The 21,629-nt window shown below is 51.7% G+C and overlaps 2 protein-coding genes across 7 annotated transcripts; both read left to right on the top strand.

The window, feature by feature from the left end:
* TMEM183A (transmembrane protein 183A) lies at positions 1–12,941 on the top strand. 3 transcript variants are annotated; one of them, XM_021377072.1, is made up of 8 exons: positions 1–105; positions 586–675; positions 3,597–3,752; positions 5,752–5,911; positions 7,337–7,517; positions 10,786–10,866; positions 11,525–11,680; positions 12,627–12,941. In XM_021377072.1, exons 1-8 carry the CDS (start codon positions 9–11, stop codon positions 12,810–12,812), a joined length of 1,107 nt encoding a protein of 368 aa, XP_021232747.1. In that variant the 5' UTR covers positions 1–8; the 3' UTR covers positions 12,813–12,941. The 3 variants fall into 3 exon arrangements, with proteins under 3 accessions (XP_021232747.1, XP_021232749.1, XP_021232748.1); XM_021377074.1 differs by lacking the exon at positions 1–105 and adding an exon at positions 301–319; XM_021377073.1 differs by lacking the exons at positions 1–105; positions 586–675 and adding an exon at positions 2,655–2,797.
* LOC110388150 (alpha-1,3-mannosyl-glycoprotein 4-beta-N-acetylglucosaminyltransferase C) lies at positions 13,061–20,804 on the top strand. Of its 4 annotated transcripts, none has more exons than XM_021377069.1 (4): positions 13,061–13,288; positions 18,650–18,784; positions 19,038–19,185; positions 19,562–20,804. In XM_021377069.1, exons 1-4 carry the CDS (start codon positions 13,097–13,099, stop codon positions 20,701–20,703), a joined length of 1,617 nt encoding a protein of 538 aa, XP_021232744.1. In that variant the 5' UTR covers positions 13,061–13,096; the 3' UTR covers positions 20,704–20,804. The 4 variants fall into 4 exon arrangements, with proteins under 4 accessions (XP_021232744.1, XP_021232746.1, XP_021232745.1 ...); XM_021377071.1 differs by having other exon boundaries at positions 13,236–14,034; XM_021377070.1 differs by lacking the exon at positions 13,061–13,288 and adding an exon at positions 14,042–15,817.

The raw sequence follows: 21,629 nt of genomic DNA, 5'->3' as shown, positions 1-21,629 counted from the left end.
GCCGGGACATGGCCCCGCGCGGCCGCCCCGAAGCCGCCGCCATGCCCAAGCGGGGCGCCCGCAAGCGCCTCAAGTTCCGCGCCGACGATGTCTGCTCCGAGCGCGGTGAGGGGCGGCCCTGAGAGGAGCGAGGATGGAAGGGAGCGAGGCTCTGCGGAGGGACGGGCCTAAGCGGGCCCTACGGTCTGGCCCGAGGGTGGAAGGGGTTCGGAGACGGAAGGGGTCCGGGCTCTGGGTGCGGGGAAGCGAGGCCTCTTCAGCTGGTGGAGTGCGGCAGGGAGCCAGCCCGGCCTGCGGACGGGGAGCCTGGGTTTGTGGGGTGGGTTGGGCTGCTGTGAGGAGCAGCGTGGGGTTTGGTGCGAGTTGGGCAGAGGGAGAGCTGCTCTGTGCAGGGAGGCAATGGGTGCCCGTGCTTGTGGTGGAAGCCTGCGGGGCTGCAGGGCTCCTTTTGCTGTGTGCCTTCTCCTCGGCTCTATTCCCACGCAGTGTGTCCCCCTTGAGAAGGGATCATACCTCTTAGACCTTCTCTCTCACCACCCTGTAATCTGTAATCCCCTGACGCCCTGTGTCCTGACTCTCCTGCAGTGACAGTGGCAGATTATGCTAACTCAGACCCGGCTGTCGTGAAATCTGGACGGGTGAAGAAGGCCGTGGCCAACGCAGTGCAGCAGGAAGGTGAGCACAGTGTGCTGGGGAGCCTGCCCTGCCAGCCAGCATGCGGGAAGGGTGCCCCCCATCCCTCCAGCCTCTGTGCTGTGGGGCTCCTCCATCCCTTTGGCCTGAGAAACTGTTTGGTTTGGTGCCTGAAAATGAGTCTGCATTTCTCTGCCGGATGCTTCAGATCCTAGACAGGGTTTTGCAGAATACCAGCTGCAAGTCCAGCAAGAATTGCTGAGTCTGTTTTGGTGCCTTAAATGGAAGACTTTTTTCCTTTTTTAATGCTGAGTGTTATCTCCTGCTTGAAGCAAAAAAAAAAAAAAAAAAAAAAGCAACAACCCACAGAACAAGAGTCTTTATTACTATATTACCTCATACAAAACTGTAGATAACTTTACTACCAGGTAAGATTATTTGAAATGAGAGTAATGGAATAATTTTAGCTGTGGTAAACTGTGCTGTAGGCTGCAGAGAGGTCTTTTGAGAGTGTTGCTGTTTTGTTGTAAGCTGTATGAGCAAGCAGTTTCCTGAACAGCTATTGCAATGCTTTGTTCTCTACTTCCTCCTTGGTTTTTAGCTGCTGAGAGTAATAGGAACATTCTGTACTAACTCACCCTGCATGCTCAAGAACTGCTAATATTTAGGATTTGACTCTGAAATGCAGCTGGTCTGACATGTAGAATTGGTTGGAGGTGGATATTACTATGTGGATGGTGACTGCTGAACTCTTTACATGGGGAAAACTCTGATTGTGTTGCTGTAATCTTAGGCCTGTAAAGAGAAGGTTCTCTTTGCACTGTGAAGTTGTACAGGATGGTGATGCCACAAAATTTTCCTTTCTAGTCACTACTCAAGCTTTTCAGATCAGGGCACCTTCCATTCTGTAGGAGGCTGGAGGCTTCCCTTTCCGTTTCATTTCCTGTTCAGCCTTGTATAGACTCTCCACTTCAGCTTCATAGCAAACTATATCATCTTTTCCTTCTTGCCCCGACTCTGAGTCCTTGCATCACCTGCTCTGTGCAGTTTAACCCCTCTCCTAAAATCCTGCATTCCGTTGCTGGTTCACCTTCTTGCTGCTCAGATGACTCCAGATCACAGCAGTTCCCTGCAGAATCGTTGGGGTTTCACCCTCCTGATGAACTGATCCTCAGGCTCTCTCCTATTCATCCCCGGGGCTGTCCTACAGCCTTATCTGGCATGGTCATGACCGTGGTGCACCTTGACAACAAGCAGCAGGAAGGAGGTAGCCCCTGCGTGGAGAACTTTGGCCTCGCTCGCCTCTTGTCTTGCTGGTTCTCAAACATTGCCCTGCCCGTGGCTGCCAGGAGGTGGGGAGGGGAGCAAAGGCCAGGTGGAATTTTCCTAAGCTTTTATCTGTCCCTTCCTAACCCCCAGGGACAAAGCGGGGATGACTGCTGTGAGATGAAGGGGAGGGAGTCTCTCTGGCACCATTACGATGCAGCGTGACTCAGTGTGTGAACGGGCTTCTGTTATCAGCTCAGGAGCCTTGTTGAGCTTTCCTTCCTAGAGTGTGACTGTCTTTTTCTGAACCCCTCCCTGAGTCTTGATCAGTTGTCATCTCTTGCTTGGCTGTGTTTGATGTCATAACTGTCATGTATTGCCATCTGCTTCTATTTGGTTTTGCCTACGAAAGCATATATGTAGAGAGGTCAGTGCTGTTACAGTGTGAGGGATACCACTACCACGAATGTATCCAGTTTACAAAGTAAATTGTGCAAAATATGGTAGAACTCATTTGGCAAAGCACTGCAGTCCTCTGATGTGGCCAGAAACCAAGTGATGCAGTCCCATTTCCTAAACTGCTCAAGCTCTGTCTTAAGACTTCCTTTCCATCTGCTGTGTTACCATTTCAAAACCTTGCTCTGTGGTTAAGAAATGAGAAAATCTCTGGCCTAGGTTTATTTATAATCAGTACCTAATTATTATTTTTTTCCACTGCTCTGTCCCTTTAATTCAGGTAGCACTTCTTGCTCTCTGATGCCGCCACTGACTGTATCTGCAGTATGCCAAACCTTCCAGGTGTTCACTTTGCTGGGCTAGAAAAGTTTGAGCAGCACAGACCTCTTGATAGAGGTGCTTTTCTTCAAGCAAATTGGGTTGAAATTCATCTTTTTTGAATGTATGTGGCCCCACATTTTAGACTATTTGTGAAGTGTTTATAATGCTGTTATCATGCTGGTTTCTCTATGACAGTACCTCACTCAGCTGTAACGCAGGACTGCACCTTTCCTTTTTAAGGCTCGTGTTACTGCCTCACACATGATTTTTCCTGCCCCAACAAGTCCTCAGTTTACAGTCAAGTTTTAAAAGTATTTCCTAACAGTGATGTGTTTAAACATCTCCCCAGACGCAGCAAAAGAAATACTGTCTTCACTTGCTGTTTTCCTCGTTAGGCCCTTCACTAAATTCTTGGGTGAGTGGAGCTTGCGTACTTGGCTCTGAGTTATATTGCTGATGGGTTGGCTGTCTTCACCACAGGATCTCTTTGTCCTGCTGAGAAGGAAATACACCTTCACTGTGTTCTGAGGACAATTAGAGCATAGGTGCTGGCTTTATGCAGTCTGAATAGTGGTCATGCAGGGATGCTGTGGTATGCAGGGCAACCAGTTGGTGCTGGACAAGAAGCATGTTGTTTTAATCAAAGTTATAAACAGCTTCAGGGAAACCAATGGGATCTCCCTCATTGTTCCTTAAAACAAGAGGCTGAATAATTGTTTCTGATTCACTCACCTGTGCTAATCTGGCTCTGACAAGGTAATCCTGAGGCCTAGGATTTAGATGCGTCACTAGGAGACTTTAATGCAGTTATGTTGCTTCTTAGCAGTGGCTCTGGTTCCACTGGAGTATCTCCTGAATTTGAATCATCGTTTTCTGTCTATCTGCTGGCATACTTATCGTGTCATTGCTTGTCATTCTAGTCAAATCCCTCTGTGGTTTGGAAGCTTCTTGTGTTCCTTCTGAGGAAGTTCTCTCTGTGTCAGGAGACTCTTGTGACAGCAGTGATGAAATGGATACAAAGGAAAGTATCAGTGGGCGAACTGCATCTCGAAAAAAGAAGAGCAAAAGGCACAAAGGTATGTTCACCAGCTTCTCCTGGGTGCTTTGTGTGGGTTTCTTCAGTTAATGACTACTGTTTGCAGGCTAAACCTGTAGCTCTTCAGGGCATTCTGTAATTTGTATTTAAAAATGTAAGTAATAATAATGCAAAGGGTTAAATCACTTTACCCCGTTTATCCGAGGATCTTGCTGTGACACAGTCAGAGGTGTTGCCTTTTCACTAAGGCAGAGCTTTGGGTATGAAATCAAAGCCAAAGAGCTTGTTGCTTTCAGCAGTCTTCTCTCGACCTTGGAAAATTAGTGCTGCTTTTGAGAGGAGTTGTGAAACGTTGCCATAGGACGTGTGTTACATGCTTTCAAGGAAGAACTGTAAGTGAAAGCAGGGTTTGCTTTAGGAAAAAACAAACCAGTGAAAACAGGCAGACAGTGATGCCCATGATTTGTTTATTGGCAGAATCCAGGCTCTGTCTTCAGGATGGTTCCAAGGCTGTGGCTATTTACAGATGGATTTAGGTGGTGCTTTTTTGTTTGTTTTGTTTTCCCAGCAGCTGAGTAAATTTGGCCCTACTGCCATCACAGTGAATTAATTCCCTTGTTGTATCCTTCAGCAGTTGTACTTTGTGCAGTGGTAGGCAAAGCAGTATACAGCACAGCCTGAACAACAAACTGAACTGCTGCGCTGTGGAATCCTGCAGGAGTTTCTAATAACTGATTGCCTTCTGGCTAAGAACAAGTTTTAAGATGGATCCCTGTGCTTGAGAAAATTGTAACTTTGTTAATACTGATAGCAGTTTGTATAATGTACTGATATCCAAGGCTGTGCATGCACAGCACTGCTCTGGCATCACAGTCCATTGTGGGCATGTAAATCTGTAGGTAAGTGATCACATCCAGAACTTCCCTTGGCAGTAGTGAGCTTCCTTGTACGTAGCAGTTATCACACGTAGATAAAGTATTGCTCTTCTTTCTTAATCTGATACCTGAAGATCAGATTGGGCTCCCTCTGGTTCTTAAGCACCTCCTCTATGCCACTCATTTAAAAACATTATAGCAATTGGTTTTTTTCTGTCAGCACTTTGTACAAATTGTATGTGTTCTCTTAGTATTCCTAATGCTCAGTGTTACTTAGCCATTTGTGTTCCATTGAAAGTACTTTATCTCGTGAAGATGGAGCAGCATCTTTGGCAAAACGTGTGGTGTTAGCTTAAAAACACTGCAGGAATTAAATGAATTTGTGAACCTTCAGTTCGGGTTGAACAGTTCTGACACCTCTGAGAGGAAGAACAGGCCATTCTGTTCATCTGTGCGTTCCGTTGTCTGCCATCTCAGAAGCTTTAATTAAGCTGCTGAGAAGCCTGTTACAAAAGAGAACTACGTTGCCCTTCGTAGCAGAACTCCTACAAAAATCTTGGGACTGTTTGTACAAAAAGAATTGACAGTTGTGACATCTTAATATTCAGGGGCTTCTGGTGTGAAGCATACTTTGACCTGTTAAATGAACCGTTTTGATGAAAAAGCCATGAGCTTGGGTCTGTATTTGCCATCTAACCTTTGTTTTTCCACTTAAGTGATATTTTTTTCATTGGGGAAGAGTGAAGTGCTGCTGTAGGGCCCAGAAAGGCTGTGTGATCTCTATCCTTGGAGACAGCCAGAACTTGACCAGACAAGGTTCTGAATATTGTATGACTCTGGCATGAAAATGGTCTTATTTAACCTGCTTTGAGCTGGGCTGTCAGGCTGCAGGCCCCCAAAAGTCCCTTTCAGCCTGAAGAATTCTTCAAATCTACCACTTTGCAGACTAATGCAACCTGTGCAGCAGTGATAAATGATGGCATGTGTCCAGCAAAGGGAACGTGTAGTGGTTGCAATGAAGTTGTCTCAGACTTGTTTACATGCCCGTGTTTACATACATGTTCCAGTTACTCACCCCATGCTAGCAGCATTGAAACATATGCCTCTAGCTGTGTTTTGGTGAAGAAGTTCTTTATTACACTAATGTACCTTGGTTGCATTTAGAAAACCCTGATGGTGATGGTGGAGAAGAATACCCCATTGATATCTGGCTGCTGTTGGCTTCCTACATTCGCCCTGAAGACATTGTCCGGTTCTCTTTGATTTGCAAGAAAGCCTGGACTGTTACTTGCACTGCTGCATTTTGGACCAGACTCTACAGAAGGTGTGACTCTAGAGAATGTCTTAACTACTGTAAGAGGCTTCAGCAATGATTGGTTCGGTTCTCTGTAGAGCTGTAAATAAGAGAACATTCCCCTATGGTCTTGAGACCTTAATATTTAGATGTTGACTGATGGCGTGGGCCTCATTTGGGGAGGAGTTGTGGTATATTGCACCTACCTTGACTGTGGAAATGGATCTGTCTGTGGCATGTTCCCATATGCTTTCTATAAGATCTCAAAGCCTTGTGCACTTTTCTGCCTGCTGGAGCCTACACACTCCTGTTCACAATTATAAAGTGCTCAGAAAGCGCTTACAGTGAAGTCAGTGCTTTACATTAAAGACAGGCAATCACCACTGACAGAAACCTGGCCCTGCCTCGAGCTTTGATCATAGTCACCTTCTTGTATTTAGGATGGCATGAAAGAAAGTAATGCATTTAGGAGCTGTCTCAGTGGCAGAAGTAAGTTTTAAATGAAGTAAAAGAAGAACAAAGAGTATCAACATCCAAAACAAACCCTTCTGTCCTTGCACATGTCACTTGAACTTTCCTACAGGATAGAATGTTTTCTTGGAGGAGAGAAGGCTCTGGGGAGATCTCATTGTGATCTTCCAGTACTTGAAAGGAGCTTACAAGCAAGAGGGGAACTGACTTCTTATGTCGGTAGATAGTGATGGGACAAGGGGGAATGATTTAAACTCAGAGAGGGGAGGCTTAGGTTAGATGTTAGGAAGAAATGCTTCACTAGGGGGGTGGTGAGGCACTGGAATGGGCTGCCCAGAGAAGTTGTGGATGTCCCATCCCTGGAGGCATTCAAGGCCAGGCTTGATGGGTTCCTGGGCAGTCTGACCTAGTGGTTGGCAATCCTGCCTACAGCAAGGGGGTTGGAAATAGGTGATCTTGGAGGTCCTTTCCAACCCAAGCCATTCTATGATCTGTATTTCTCTGTTTGTTGCACAGGAAGCACGAGCTGCGTTAAGTATAGAGCAAACCACGGCTGTGGGCATCCTTGTTTGTTTTTTCAGTGTGAAGTTCCCTAGCAAATGCTTCCTTGGCATGTTTTCTTTGATCAGAGTAGCTGTCAAACCCAGGCATCCAGACTGCTCACGCATTGCATGCAGTCAGCATGCAGTCAAGCTCAGCTAAAGTGAGTCCACTTCAATGCACCTGTAGGCCTTTACATATCCCACAACTGAAATATCATTTTGGTCTGTCTGGGCAAACTGTCTGCAAGGGAATTACTGGGGATCTGTAGCATCATGTGCCTGTGTGTATTGGAGGCAGTACAAAACCCTCACGGACTCGGCGCTGACAACAGGATCGATCAGATGTTTGCTTTTATCTCCGTGCTGACCACCTCCCTCCCTTCTGCATGTCTCTGCCGTTCTGACTCTTTAGTTTGAATTGGGTTTCTCGTTGGCTTTTCAGGCACTACAGTCTGGATGCATACCTGCCTCTCCGCTTGCGGCCTGAGTCCATGGAGAAGCTGCACTGTCTCCGTGCGTGCGTCATCCGCTCGCTGTACCACATGTACGAGCCTTTCGCATCTCGAGTCTCCAGGAACCCAGCTATTCCAGACAGTACTCCCAGCACTTTAAGAAATTCCAGAGTAAGTGGCAGCGCCGAGGAAGCGGGATGGCTGAGGTGTTGTTTGCAATTTGCTGTTCTCTTTCTGGAAGAAAAATAGGTGGTGGTTAGAATCGTAGAAGAGCCGAGGTTGGAAGGAACCTTGAAAGACAGCTGAGTGCAAACTTTTGTGTGAAGCTTGGGGTTAGAATTAGCTCGGACCACTAACTTCTAATAGTGTGTTGGTGACCTGTCTCTGTGTAGTTGCTCTTGCAGAGGATTCTAGTTACTCTTCTGGGTTTCTTCAGTCCTCCCTCAACAGCTTTATAATCAGCAAAAAGGCACTTGCTTCCTTGAATGTCACAGCTGTTAGGGGTATTTGAAGCTCTTCCCTCCTCTGTTGCAAATGTGCTCCAAGGAGGTTGCAGGAGGGGCAGTTTTTGTATTCCCTGCTTTATTTGGATGCTGCCTGCCAGAGTACATCTTTTCTCCATAGCAGGCATCTGAAGAGATCAGAAGCAGCACTGGCAGCCACTGAAAGGGAATCATTTTATTCTCCATTCCTGTAGTTCATACATTGTCTTTGTTTTCTGAGCAAGGGAAGGTAGTGATGTTGTGAGCACGGTAACTGTCCGCTTTGGGACTGGGGCTGTGGTTGTGTTGGGCTGTGAAAGGTTTGTCACTGGCGTGGGCAGGCAGCTTCCCTTCATACTGGAGCTTGGGGCACTTGCGTATCCATTCCTCTTTAATTGCTGTTGATTGTTAATTTGGAAATGCCCGTGTTTCTTGTTTGGTTTTACCTCACAACTGGCTGGTGCTTTGTGAACTGCTGAAGCAGCAGTGTGAGTTCTCCGTCCTCCAAATCAACAAACTCCTTGAATGAGCTTTTTGAAGACAAACAGCAGCGGCTTTGTTTCAAGAGTTTCACTTTATTTTCCATGCAAAATAGAGCAGCCCATCTATCTGTGTGCAGCATTGCTTCTTTCTTCCTTCCTCTCCCTGGAAAAAACGTCATACTGCTTAGGGAGCATCGTGCAATAACACAAGCAGGTGGTGCTGTAGAGCAGGAGAAAAGGACTTAATTCTGTGTGCAGAGGCATAAGTCTGCACCCAGAGCTGTTTATTCTCTTCTTAATTTCCCAGTTTAGGTGTCATCTTTCTTAAACCAAGCAGCAGAATGATTCTAGGAAATGCTCACTTAGCCATAGCCCTTCGGTCTCACTTCCAGCTGGGCGTGCCTGCTGCTCAGATACACGGTGGGGCTGTAAGGGATGAGATGATGCTGGCAGGATTTGGGGAGTGTTCATGTTGACATCATAACGGCTTTGGTGCCCCTTGCTAGTGCTTCTGCTGCACCACAGTTGGAAGGTGATTCTCAAAGTGCGGTCTTTGATCGTTCAGGTTTTAAAAAAGGAAATTAAATGGTGACAAGGCTTTGCTTAGAACAGCAGAGATCCGACCTAAACCCTCGGAGCATTAAAGAGCCATCACAGGCCTGGTCTTGCTGTACTACTGCACTGCAAGACGGCGAGCTCCACGTGTGTGTTACTGTGCACTGAAATGCCTCAGCACAGTGGGTGTGGAGGAGGATCTGACATTTCCTCCCCATGTTCTTGCTTTCATGGGCTTTGGTTATACCTTTATGGGTCACTGAAAGTAATGGCAGATTCCTACATAAGCTGCATGTGGCAAGAGGAGACCCCAGTCCCCCCATGTTATCGAATCTAGCTTTTCCTCTTTAATTTCCTTTTTTCTTTCCCTAGCCTAGCTTGTGTGGGACACTGGAGCTGTTATGGTGTCAGCAGAAGTGTTTGCCCTTTAAAGACATCCCCCATTATTTTTGGTGGAGCGGCAGGCCGTACGGCGCGTCTGAAGGGCAGGACGGCTGACCCGTGGACAACATCCTCTGCCCCTTAGGAGGTACTGACCATTTTGTGCTTCACTACTTGCCGTGACCAAACAAGTTGCTAGAGCAGGCTGTCTGTGCAGGTGAACTACAAGTAGCACAGACGGTGGAGTTAAACTCGGCAGCATCTGCTGCGCACCTGAGATAAGAAAGAATGTTACTATTGGCAAAACCTGAGGGCTCCTTCCCCTCCTCCCACGTGGAGGTTCCTCGATGTGTGTTTCTGAAATTGACTACCCTGAGCTGTGTTGGTCACCTCATGAAGGCTGTGGCAAGGGTCCTTAACGACTCTTGCTTGTGGACGTGACTCGGAGTTGAGGTAGAGGGTTCTGCGTCACCTCTAGTCTTTAATTACAGAGGTCCCGTGGTGGATGATGGCTCTGGCTTTGATTCATTCAGGGTTCCACGATACTGGATTTAAATGAGGTGTGTGCTTCCCCGTGCGACCCAGTCAGGCCTTCTTGGTGCTCGAGAAATGGTATGTGGGTCACGAGGAGTCGTCTTTACCGATGTTATTCTTTCTTTGTGCGCTGACACTGTTAGAAGGAGCTGATAAGACCAGCACTGGTGGGCTGGCATCTGTGCTGTGGAAACAGAGGTGTGTGGGTTGATTTGCCAGGTTCTCTTTGTGGCTGTTGAAGGATAGTTGCTTCGGCCCGTTGGTAGGCAGGGAAATTTCCCCCCTCCTCATTTTAGTTGGAGAGTTCTGCTGGGAGTCCTGCTGGAAGTAGTGCTGTGTGCTGGGACAGGTCCTGTGACCATGCCGTGATAACTGGATTAAATTGGAGGACGGTGCTGCTCAGCTCTGCTGTAGGAGGCCCTTGTCTTATTTCCTTCCAAAACATGAGCAGTAGGCTGATTGAACTGTGCTGACTTGGCAGTGTTTGTATGCTCTTCACTATGACTGTTGGTGCCTAGTGATCTCAAGACCTTCTTTTGAGTCTAAAGTGGCTTCGGACCTCTCTCATCTGTCACCTCAAAGGTCATACATCATTCTTGGCATTTCCCATTGGATTCTCTCCTTCTTGATCCTTATTCCGAGTTGTTCCTTTGCTTAGTCTTGTTTGGAGTCTGGTTTGTCGCGAGTTCTTGGTGGCTGAGGGAAATGGGTCAATCTGCACCACTCATCTCTGCCTTATGGAGGAGACAGATTGCTCAGAGAGATTTCTGATCAGCACATCAGTGGCTCTAAGTTGTATCATCCTTTTGCATGATCGATTGGTCAACTTAAGAGTGGAGGCTGAACTGCTGGATGTGTTCTTTGCTAATAATTAATTTCAATAAATGGCTCCTAACTGCTCTGTGTAACTGTGTTTGTACTGGGAAGTCTCAGTGCTTTGCTAAAACTTATTTAAAGTGATGCCTCCGCAGGATTCATAGTTTTGTTTCTTTTTTTCCACCTCAGTGTCTGCTTTTCTGGTGCAAAAAGATTGAAGGGAACAGACAAGAAGCAATGTGGGAATTCAACTTCAAGTTCAAAAAGCAGGTATGGAAGCTCAACAGTCGTGAAAGGAGAACCAGAATGGCTGTGACTTTTCTGGAGAAAAGTCTTCTCTGTGTGGTAGAAAGGAAGGTGGAAACAGTTTTATGAGTTCAGGCTTTAAATGGAAACTCTGAATCCTTTGGTAAAACTAAGGCACGTTCTGAAACTGCCCTCAAGTTTTCAGTCTGTATTACCAAGATGTTTAGGATCTGGTGTTTTTATTGTTGCATGTGCTATTTCTTTCCCTCGTTGCTCCACTGTAAGATGTGGATCGTTTTTCACCCCAAATCATTTAATCTTTGCATCGTCACTTCTGACTGTCACCAGAAAACAGACTGAGTAGTCAGAAGGCAGATCCACATCTGAAACTGTTTGCTTTACCACTGGGAAGACTTCCCCAAGAAGTGAAGGAATGCCTGCTAATGAAAAGCCTTCGTTAGTGGTTCTCAGGCTGCTTAGGGCACCCTTGGGAATTCAGCAGCATTCCTGTCTAGAGAAATAGTCCTTCACATTGGTTGCTCTGGGTGCTGGCTTTCTGTTGTTCGTGTAGCACTGCCCAGGTGTGTGGGAATGTGCTGAGAACCTGCTGGGCAGCACTGGGGAGAAGAAGGCAAACTCATCATAGATTCCAGCTTAGCTAACTGTCTCTCTCTCTTTCAAGTCTCCCAGATTTAAGAGCAAATGTTGCAAAGGTCTTCAGCCACCTATTCAGTACGAAGAAGTCCATACAAACCCTGACCAGGATTGCTGTCTGCTGCAGATCACCACCTTTAACTTCATATTCGTGCCAATAGTCATGGGCATGACGTTTACCTTGGTAGGTGTTGGAGCTCTCTACCACGCGGTCTTTGCATGTGCACTTTCTGAAAGGGGATGGAGAGCTCTCTGGTGTCGTGGAAATCATACTGCTCCATCAACCAACCAGCTGTGGAAATCTCAGTTATCACAGGGGTTGTTAACAGTCTCCTCAGTTAAACTTCTGCAGATCTCTCAGCTCTTCTCTACTTGGTGCAGGAGATGTGGTTTGTGTAGAGCTTCTGTAAGAAGCTGAGCGTGCATGGAGCAGAACGGTCAATACCCGGCAGGGAACAAGAGCTGGGATGCAGGAAAATGAAATCTCTGCCTGCCTGAAGGCAGCAAATTCTGAGAGCAAAACGTGTATGACCAAACTTCTGCAATGCGTCTTCAGTCCCTGACTGCTGGGGAGAATAGCAGCTCTTGAATTCATTCCCACAAGCTCAGCTCCAGACAGAAGCGTTGTGTTAAGAGCAGCAGAGCAGGTGTGCTGCTGCACGGGACAGCACGTTTCTGTTCTTGTAAGTCTGAGAAGATCTCTCAGGTGTGACCAGTTCTCGTATTTGGGGTTTCCAGCCACAGAGAACTGGTTTGGAGTGTAACTATTGCAGCACCTGAAGTAGCCCAGATGTTAACAACTTTGGGCTAGCGACTTTTAGATAGAGATCTCTATTTTCTAAAAATCCTTCTGTTAATGCACTGCTTTGATTTTTCAGAAGTGGTATTATTTTTCTTCCTTTCAGATGAATAAAATGAGTAAGTAAATCTAAGTTGCTTTCAGGTAAAACTGACCTGGAGGGAGTGGTTCCTTCCATCTCGGTTGTGTGTTACAAAAGCTGATGTAACACACAAGTGATTTCGATACCCGGTGTCAGCCATCAGCCTGCAGTCGCAGTTACCCGGAAACAAATGCACGTTTCTGCACGTCTGCCTCCTCCAGCACCTCCCTGTCTCTCTCTCTTTTGCAGTTCACCATCAACGTCAGCACAGACATGAGGCATCATCGCGTGCGTCTGGTCTTCCAGGACACCCCTGTTCACAATGGCAAGAAGCCACGCCTCGACCAAGGAGTGCAGGTTGTGCTGGACCCCGTGCACAGCGTCCGGCTGCTGGATTGGTGGCACCCGCAGTACCCCTTCTCCCCAAAAGCTTAGTGCTCCCTGCGCCTCCAGCAGCCAGCAGGAACCCGTCTGGCAGGCTGAAGAAAATTCCTAGGAACCAGGAAATCCTATTTCTTTTTCTTAAATAAATCCTGCAGCCTCCTTGAGAGTGGTCGAAGCTACTGAGCTAGTGCGTATGTATATATAACTTCTGGTCAGTGTTGAGCAGAGCTGAGTGTAAAGCAGGAACTATTTGTAAACACTTTTATGTAAAATTCACGTTTTATGATTTGAAAGGAGCTCCCTGGAACTGTTCATTTAAAATCCTTTTGGTGCTAATGGAAGTGGTCGTGTTTTCTGTTCTTCAGGAAGAAGTGGGGAGTTTCGCTTTCCAGCTTGAACGTGGCCAGAAACAATTCCACATGAAACCCCACACGATTGCATTCAAATGCAGTGTGATATTTCAGTGCCTGAGAAGCAGTAGGCAAAGCAGCAGTGTTGCAGTAATGCTGATCCACAGTCCAACAGAGGTTGGTTTTCTTTTTTAAGGCGTAAATAATCAAAGGAGTTATTTCAAAGAGGATTTGTAAGGCAAAGGTTCTTCTTGAATGTAAAGATATTCTCACAGTGATGTTCTCCTTTGAAAAGAAGATCTAAACTTTTAAAAGCAGGAGGTTTTTCAGAGAAGACAAATGAGGAGAGGTGATGCAGGCTGTAAACTAAAGCTACTCGAGCAGTTGTGAAGGCTTTTTATAGAGCTGTGGGCACGGGAAGGCCCTGAAGCAGTCGGTGATGTTCTTGACAAAATAATTGTCATGAGGAAGAAGCAGCCCCACAACTCTGCGCTGGATTATTTGTCAGAGTCGCAGACTGTCCCGAGTTGGAAGGGACCCACAAACCTCATCCAGTCCAACTCCTGGCTCCAGCAGGACCAGCCAAAATCCACACTCTGTGTCTGACCAACTGCTCAGACATTAAAGGGAATGTCCCCAACTCCTTCAGCTCTGGCAGCTCGGGGTTGTGCCCGCTGCCCTGGGCAGCCTGTTCCGTGCCCACCACCCTCTGGTGCAGAACCTTTTCCTATCCCCCAGCCTGACCCTGCCCTGCCACAGCTTCTGTGCTGTTCCCAGAGAGCAAAGACCTTGTCTGAGCAGGGAGCGTGGTGCTGAGCGTGGCTCTGTCGGCAGCGCAGGCTGCTGTGTCCAGAGCGAACTGGGCAGGAAACCCAGCAGGTTCACCTGGCTGCTGATGGGTGCAGCGGGCAGAGGATGTGCAGGTGAGTAACGAGGTAGTAACTAACCCTGAGCTGAGTTTTAACACCAGATCTCGTCTCAAGCAGGAGTAACTGAGCCCTTCCTTTCTGTTGGCCAGCTGTTCTGCTGGGCAAAGCTTTTGGAAAGTAGAGTGACTGGGAGGAGGGAGAGTTGAATTTAATAAGCAAATACCCTGCGGTCCCTGTGTGGCTGCCTGGCAGGAGTTTCTTGTATGTGTCTCTGCTGCAATGTAAATCACCACCAAGGGCATCTGCCCCAAAGTTGGATCTGTGTTAGAGGCTCTGTGATGTTAACTTCAAACACGTTTGGGAAAACTCCAAACTCAGTTCCTGATCTTAGCGCTGCTGAGCGAGTGCGTTGGAACTGACGTTAAGTTGTGAAATGAGACGAGTCAGAGAGAGAGAGTGCAAGAGAAGTGCTGTAACTGATAGCAGAGCTGGTCCCTGCGATAGGGAGCCTGTGCTGAGTTGTGGCTTCCTGCAGTGTGCAAGATAGCACGAGCTTTCTGCCTTCAGATCAGGGCGTTAGGGCTCTGTAGGGGCTGCTGGAGCAAAGGGATCGTCTTATCTTCGTGCAGCACGTGTACGAGGGAGCAGCTGCAGGGCAGCGTGTGAGTATCAGACCTCACGGTGGTCTTGGTGAGGAGCCCCTGGTGGCGACTTTCTCCAGCAGAAGCTTCCAGCAGAGCCTGCTCCAGCAGCACGTGGCTCTGCTGGGCAGCTCAGGAGGGGGGGGGGGGGGGGGGGGGAGCTTCCTGCAGCTTGTGCTGTGAGGTTGGGAGATTGAAATGCAGAGACCCCTAACCCAGAGAGCCACCTCTTCCACTCCAGCCTTTTTCAACATAGAAACGCATAAGAACAACTGATTCATTTTTTTTTTTTTTTCATTATTATTTTTTTCTTCGCAAGCATCCCCACGCGGCGTTGGGCTGACATCCCTTTCTGCAGGCATGGCTCTGAGTGCTCCCGTTAGCAGCTGGGTAGTGCCAGGTCCGTAGGCCCGGTGCGCGGGGCCCTCTTTCACCTCCTCTTTGTTCCACTGGGGACCTGAATAATGCAGGGCTGTAAGCGGATCCCGCACGGCTCTCGGGTTTCCTGCAGAGCTCGGAGGGGCTGTGCCTCCAGCCGCCTCGCTGCCCCGTGTGCTGGGAGCCATTGTGGGGCTGCTGTCCCTGCGGGGGCCCCTGGGGCCTGGCCTGGATCTTCCTCGCTGCAGGCGGCCTCGGTGTCCCGCAGTCCCGAATTAAGGCAGGAAAAAGCCAGGAGCCGGGCTGCAGGCTCTTGGGGCTGGTTGGGGTTGGACATTGCACATTGAGCCCGAGCAGCCTTTGGGATTCATGGAATCCGGCTGGAAAAAGACCTCTGAGAACCCCAAGTCCAACCCCACTGTGCCCACTGCCCACGTCCCTCAGTGCCACATCTCCACGGTTCTGAACAGCTCTGGGGACAGTGACCCTGTCTCCCCGGGCAGCTGTGCCAGTGCATTCACCGCTCTTCTTTAGAACAAATTGTTCCTAATATCCAACCTGGACCTCCCCACTGAGCACAGGGTTGGACTGCAAGGGTGGCAGGCAGCCGCCCCTCTCTGCTGCCACATCGCAGTCGCGGGTGCAGGTTCAGGCCCCGTTCCCCGCTTCCTCCCACCGGGGCAGGAAGCGCTGAGCCCCGGTTCCTTCCTGTGCTGGGACGGGGCTGTGGAGAGGAGGACTGAGCCGTGAGCGGACCGCACCGCCCTGGGCCTTCCTCAGCTGGGAACGTCCCTGCGCTGAGAACCAGGGCCTAGAAGGTAGGGGAGCACCGCGGCTGCGAATGGGAAACGGGAATGTGCTTTGGCCGAATGGAGCAGGTGGGGGGTGCAGGGCCTTCCCCGCCGTCCAGGATCGAGGCACAGTGGTGGTGCTGGGACCGGGCCCCGCTCGGCCCAGGTCTGCCAGGGCTGTGCCCAGCGCTGCCCCACGCTTCGGGCATGCAGGAAAATGGGGGGGGACTGGGGGGGGGCCCAGTGCCACCAGCTCTGCCCGGCCGAGGCGCGGCTCCAGCTCAGCAGCCGTGTGGCTCTCGAACACAAATGGGAGCGGAAGGGCAGCGCGGCTCCAAGTCCTGTGCTCCTGGCCCTGCGCTCAGTGTGATCCCCGTCAGTGGCACCATGAGCGGATCAGCGAAGCAGTTTGGGGTGTGTTTGGGGAGCCCTGGGGGTCCGCTGATGGGATGCCCCGTCCCGGGGAAGGCCGAGGGAGCCCTGACCCCAGGTACCAGGGGGAGCCTGCTCCCAGCTGCTGGCTCACCCAGCCCGGAGACGCTCCTCCTCTGCAGGAGGCAGGTGAGGATTGGGTGGGGCTTTGAGAGCGAGATATCAGAGCCCAGCGGGGACGCTGCCAGGGCCCAGCACCCTACGAGCCCACAGCCGCCCCACGCACCCGTAAGTCTGTGCTGCCTGGGTGGGATGGGGTGCTGGGTGCGAGTCTTTGCCCTTAGGGCTGCACAGGGAAGGGGTGGCCCACACTTGGGGTGCGTGGGGAGCAGGGGGATGAGAGCAGGGGGCTGGGCTGCTGTCAGCTGTAAGGCTTGGATCAGAGTCACGTCGCTGTCCTGTCATGCTGCCCGTGGACAGCCCTCCATGCTGCACTGACCTAAAGCTTGGCCTTTAGGTCCCAGGTGGAGAAAAGTGGCTTTTCCCCTCCTTCTGCTCCAGGGAATGAGCTCTGAGCCAGGAGATGCATGGCACACGGGGCAGAGCTGGCTGCCGGGCAGCCCTGAGCGGTTGAGATTGCTCACCCCAGGGCAACAGCGCTGCCCTGATTTCTCATTTCCTCTGCTCCAGCTGCATGAAACCATGTCTGTATTTCATGTCTGCTCTGCAGGATGAGCCCCAGCTGCTCCGCTCCCAGCACTGCGGGCAGCCCCTGGAGCAGCGAGATTGTGGCATTTCCTCATTCTCCTTCCTATCAGCTGTGGGACAGAGCCCGCTTGGCCAGGAAGCTCCTAACAGGAGGGAGCAGGGCGCTGGGCTCCTGGCAGCTCGCTGTCCCCAGGGGGCAGTTCTTGGGGACACCCCTGGCAAGGTGCAGAGCTGTGGGAACAACAGCCCCGCGCTCAGGAGGAGCTCAGCAGCGCTGTGTTCTCCACGCTGGCAGCCAAACGCTCTCCAGGCACCCAGGGATCCCTTTGGCCGTCCGTGTTACCGCCACGAGCTGCCCAGTGCAGAGCTGGGGGGCTGAGTGCCCACATCGCCAGCTCGCCCCGAGGCTGAGCTTCCCCACACCGCAGGGGAAGGTGAGGGTGGGAACGTGGGAAGAGCTGGCTGCAGGGCAGTGAGTACCGACCTGGGCCTGGGAGGAGATTTCAGGTGGCTTTGAGAGCCGATGGTTTTGAAGAAATGGTGACAAACAGAGTTCAGCCACTGCAGCATTTCCCATGTCCCCTTCCCTGACACCTGCTTGATCCAAACTGGAAAGAAGCAACTGCTCTGCTCTCCCTGGCCAGGACAAGTTTCATTAATTCTCCCAGGTGGGGAGAAAGTGAAGTCATCCCCAATAACGCGATGCAGCTGAGATCAGCTGAGATGTCTGAGCTCCCAAGGGCCCGGCCCAAGAGACTGGGGCACAAGCACAATCCTTCATGGGCATCAGAGACCGCTCTGCAGGCAGCTTTAGGAGCAGGGAGATGCTGAGCTCCCACAGCCCAACTGGAGCAGATGGCACCCACCACACCCGGGACAAAGGGCGAGGTCAGAGCAGCTCCATCTGATTTAACTGCTCATTTCAGTGATAAACGTGAGGTCAACTCGGCCAGGATGGCAACAGCTGCTGTGTCAAGGGGACACGCCGTGTGCCACCCCATTAAGGTGTTAACGCCTCCCAGCAAAGGATTTCTGGGCCAGAAAATGGATTTTCTCCTTAAAACAAACTTTCTGCTTGTATTTCCCCCTCAGTGCTGAACGAGGCTTAGCTTTCCTCCAGCAGTCGATGTATTTAAGAGGAGTGCTGGGTGAAGCCAGCTGGGCAGCTCTCGTTCCTCGCTGTGCTGTGTCTCCATGCGTGGCTCACAGGCGCTTTCAGCCCAACACGCGGGCGCTGTGAGTCGGGACACGCGTGCTGCAGCTGCCCCGTGGGGCTGGCTGCTCGCTTGCACTCTGGTTTCCCTCTTCTAGGAGTTGCATGAATAATGGAAAAACCCCAGGTAGACTCGGGAGCCTTTTAGCCTCGTGCCACACCTCTGCTGAGAGGGGAAATATCTTAAGGGCACAAATATCTCCGTGAAGGTGACTTCAAGGGTTTGTTGTCCTCCCCAAGCGAGGGACGTGGCGGTGCTGAGCTGCTGGCAGCTGCCTGGGTCAGCAGTGCCATGGGTGTTGCCTGCAGGGTGTGGGCAGGAGGGGTGTGCAGCAGGGAATAGGGAGCTGCTTTGTTCCGTGGTGTTGGAAGAGCAGCACGGGCTCTTGTGCGTGGTGGGTTTGTCCCAGCTGGGCTGCGGGGTGCTGAGCGGTGCGTGGTACCCCCTGGGTGAGCGCTCCTGGGTGCGTCCCAGTGTCATCTTGCTGTCACCCTGCTGTCCCAGCACAGGGAGGGAGCTCTGTCCTAGGCTGTGCTGTGTTCTGATGCATCTCTTTCTCCCGCAGGGCTCAGCAGGCCGGCCCGGTGCTATGCGATGCTCCCCGAAGCGCTCTCTCACAGCTGCGTTCACAGCCTCCTGCCTCCTCCTCTTCCTCCTCCTCCTGCGTGGGAGCAGCTGGCAGGGGCAGGATCCCCAGGAGGTGAGTCCTGTGCTGGGGGAGCCCCACACCCCGGCTCTGCTCCCTTCCTGCCCCACCGAGACCCCAACCTCTGGTTCTGCTGCCTCCCTTGCCCCATATCATCCCCAAGCCCCAGCTCTGCTTTCTCCCTTCCCTTTGGGCTCCTCCAGTGCAGCTGCTGGGGAGGCAGATGGGGGCTCCCCTTTGCCCCCCCGTGGCTTGTGCGTGTCCAAGACCCCAGGCTCTGACCTGTCCTCCTGTGGCTGCCATCCAGGTGGAGTTTAGGGATCTGCCTTCAGACATGGTCCTGAAGATGCTGAAGCAAGAAGGGGCTCTGCGCATTCTCCAGGACGTGGACGAGCTCTCTGCACCCCGCAACATCTCCTACCAACTCCTTGCTGGTTCCCTATCACCCCACAAAAGTGAGTGCCTCTGGGGCCCTGTTTTGGGCTGGGCTCTGGGGCCTGCACCTCTCACCCATTGTAGACCCCCCCCCCATCACTGTTACTGCTGGATGCTCTCACCCATAACCAGTCTTCTCTGCTCTAATTGTGTGGGGTGACCGCAGCCCTTTGGGGTTTCCCCGGATCTCTGGCCAAGATCCATCTGCCCGGGGGTGGTTTTCCTGCTTTTCCAGCAGGGAGGTGGACCTTCCAACCTTGGTCATGGGGCCATAAATAGCATTAACTGCTCAGGCTGGCCGTGGGGAGAGCTTTTTGGAGACGCCTTCCTCATGGGAGAAATGTCACCGTGGTGCATCAGTCCTCAGCCTGCGAATGCCTTTCCTTTGCCTTGCAGAGTTCTTGGCGGTGGGGCTGGCGTCGGTGCGACGACCGCGTGGGTATTACCTCCCAGCCACGCTGCAGTCCCTCTTCAAGCAGTCATCGGAGGAGGAGCTGCAGGAGATGGTGGTGGTGGTGCACCTGGCTGATGCAGACCCCGGCTGGAACGCCCAGGTGGCCGCTGACATCAGCCACAGGTTCGCTCACCACATCCTCCTGGGTCGGCTCGTGCTTATCCATGCTCCCCACGAGTTTTACCCGACCCTGGAAGGCCTCAAGAGAAACTACAACGACCCAGAGGAGCGGGTGAAGTTCAGGTCCAAGCAGAACGTGGATTACGCCTTCCTCTTCACCTTTGCTGCCAACCTCTCCTCCTACTACTTGATGATTGAGGACGACGTGTGGTCTGCCAAGTCCTTCCTCACCGCCATCCGCAAGGCCGTGGCCTCCCAGGAAGGCTCCAACTGGGCCACCCTTGAGTTCTCCAAGCTGGGCTACATCGGTAAGCTCTACCGCTCCAGTGACCTTCCTCGCTTGGCTCGCTTCCTCCTCCTCTTCTACCAGGAGATGCCCTGTGACTGGCTGCTCGTCCACTTCCGCCTCCTGCTCACCCAGAAGGACGTGATCCGCTTCAAGCCCTCCCTCTTCCAGCACATGGGCCTCTACTCCTCCTTCCAAGGTACCGTCAACCGGCTGGAGGATGACGAGTTCGAGGCCGATGCCATGGACCTTCCGGACAACCCACCAGCAGCCGTGTTCACCAGCATGCTCGTCTTTGAGAACTATGAGCCCTCCAAGGCTTACACCACAGCAGAGGGCTATTTCTGGGGGAAAAACCCAGCAGCTGGCAGCGTCTTCTGCATCGTCTTCCACCAACCAGCCCGCATCACCCGTGTCCGGGTGCGAACAGGCTCCAATGAGCGCCGCGGGGACTTCCTGCGTGCAGGGGTTCTGGAGCTGGGCCGGGGGCGGCGGGCTGACGGCCGGGACTGCTCTGTGTACATCACCGTGGGCACCTTTGAGAAAGGGAACTTGGAGCAGCAGGGGCTGGAGAAGGGAGCGCCCAGCCCCGTGGAGTGCGTGCGGATCCGGGTGACCCAGAGCCAGAGCGAGTGGCTCATCATCCAGAGCGTCGATATCTGGACTGCACGCACCTGACCGGGGCTGTGACGGGTCACCGCCGTGGTTGGACTCTGCTCAAAGAGGAGCTTTACTTTTCTCAGCCCCTTTTTTGATGGGGAATTAAATTATTCAGTCAAGCTGGTCCTGCCTGCTGAACGCAGAGGGGTGGCAGGGCAGCTGTGGGGTCTGCTTCCTGCAGGGAGGTGGGCGGGGTTGGCCATGGGGCCCACTGTGAGACTGGGCTAATCAGCTAATTAATTAACAACAGCCAGGCAACAGCATTTTTTCCATCTAACACACAGCTGTTTTCCTCTTATCCTGTTTTCAAGCTGTTCCTGTAAGGCACCCTGAGGAGCACCCCATATTGGAAGCCAGGACCCCCCCCGCTGGTATTGCTGATTTCTGTGCTGCTGGGAGGGGCACCAGCCACCAGATGGACCCCCAGGACCAGCTCAGTCCTTGCAGGGCACTCGGGACAGCTCTTGTGTTCAGACCAGGCAGGGAGATTTCAGGGTAGATTTCAGGCCAGCGAGGTGCTGAAGGGTAACGGGGCGCACACATGCAGCAGGCACAAGATCCCTCAAAACGTTCTGCTTGGATTTGTGTGGCAGGATCAGCTGGGCAGGCACTGATGCATTGGCAGGGACTGGTGCCTCTCCCAGTCAGGCTTTTAGCAGCAATTGCTTCAGTTTTCAACCAGCATAAAGGAATTCTGATCTGCTCAGCCTTTCCGTGGGACAGCCCAGCGCAGTTTGTCACTAGCTGTGGGCTGAGCACTTCTGCTCTGCTGTGCTGTGTTTTAAGCCCAGCTCTCCTGGAGGCAGGTGCAAATCAGTGCCATGAGCTCCCCATGCCCAGCCCTGTTGCCCTGCCCAGCACCTGAGAGCTGTAACTGCAGCTCAGCTCCAGGCCCTGCAGCAACCCACCTGCCACTCAGCGCTGTGGGCCCCGGCCTGCAGGGA

The sequence above is a fragment of the Numida meleagris genome, chromosome 25 (assembly GCF_002078875.1).
Source record: "Numida meleagris isolate 19003 breed g44 Domestic line chromosome 25, NumMel1.0, whole genome shotgun sequence".
NCBI lineage: Eukaryota > Metazoa > Chordata > Aves > Galliformes > Numididae > Numida > Numida meleagris.
This window is presented reverse-complemented; position numbering and strand designations above follow the sequence as displayed.

Excerpts from the sequence above, each read along its gene's own strand:
- TMEM183A (XM_021377072.1), top strand. The coding sequence starts at position 9 with ATGGCCCCGCGCGGCCGCCCCGAAGCCGCCGCCATGCCCAAGCGGGGC. Across the intron at positions 5,912-7,336 it reads TGGACCAGACTCTACAGAAG|GCACTACAGTCTGGATGCAT; the intron begins GTGTGACTCTAG and ends TTGGCTTTTCAG. Across the intron at positions 7,518-10,785 it reads GCACTTTAAGAAATTCCAGA|TGTCTGCTTTTCTGGTGCAA; the intron begins GTAAGTGGCAGC and ends TTTCCACCTCAG.
- LOC110388150 (XM_021377068.1), top strand. The coding sequence starts at position 15,854 with ATGTGCTTTGGCCGAATGGAGCAGGTGGGGGGTGCAGGGCCTTCCCCG. Across the intron at positions 16,451-18,649 it reads CACAGCCGCCCCACGCACCC|GGCTCAGCAGGCCGGCCCGG; the intron begins GTAAGTCTGTGC and ends TTTCTCCCGCAG. Across the intron at positions 19,186-19,561 it reads TTCCCTATCACCCCACAAAA|AGTTCTTGGCGGTGGGGCTG; the intron begins GTGAGTGCCTCT and ends TTTGCCTTGCAG.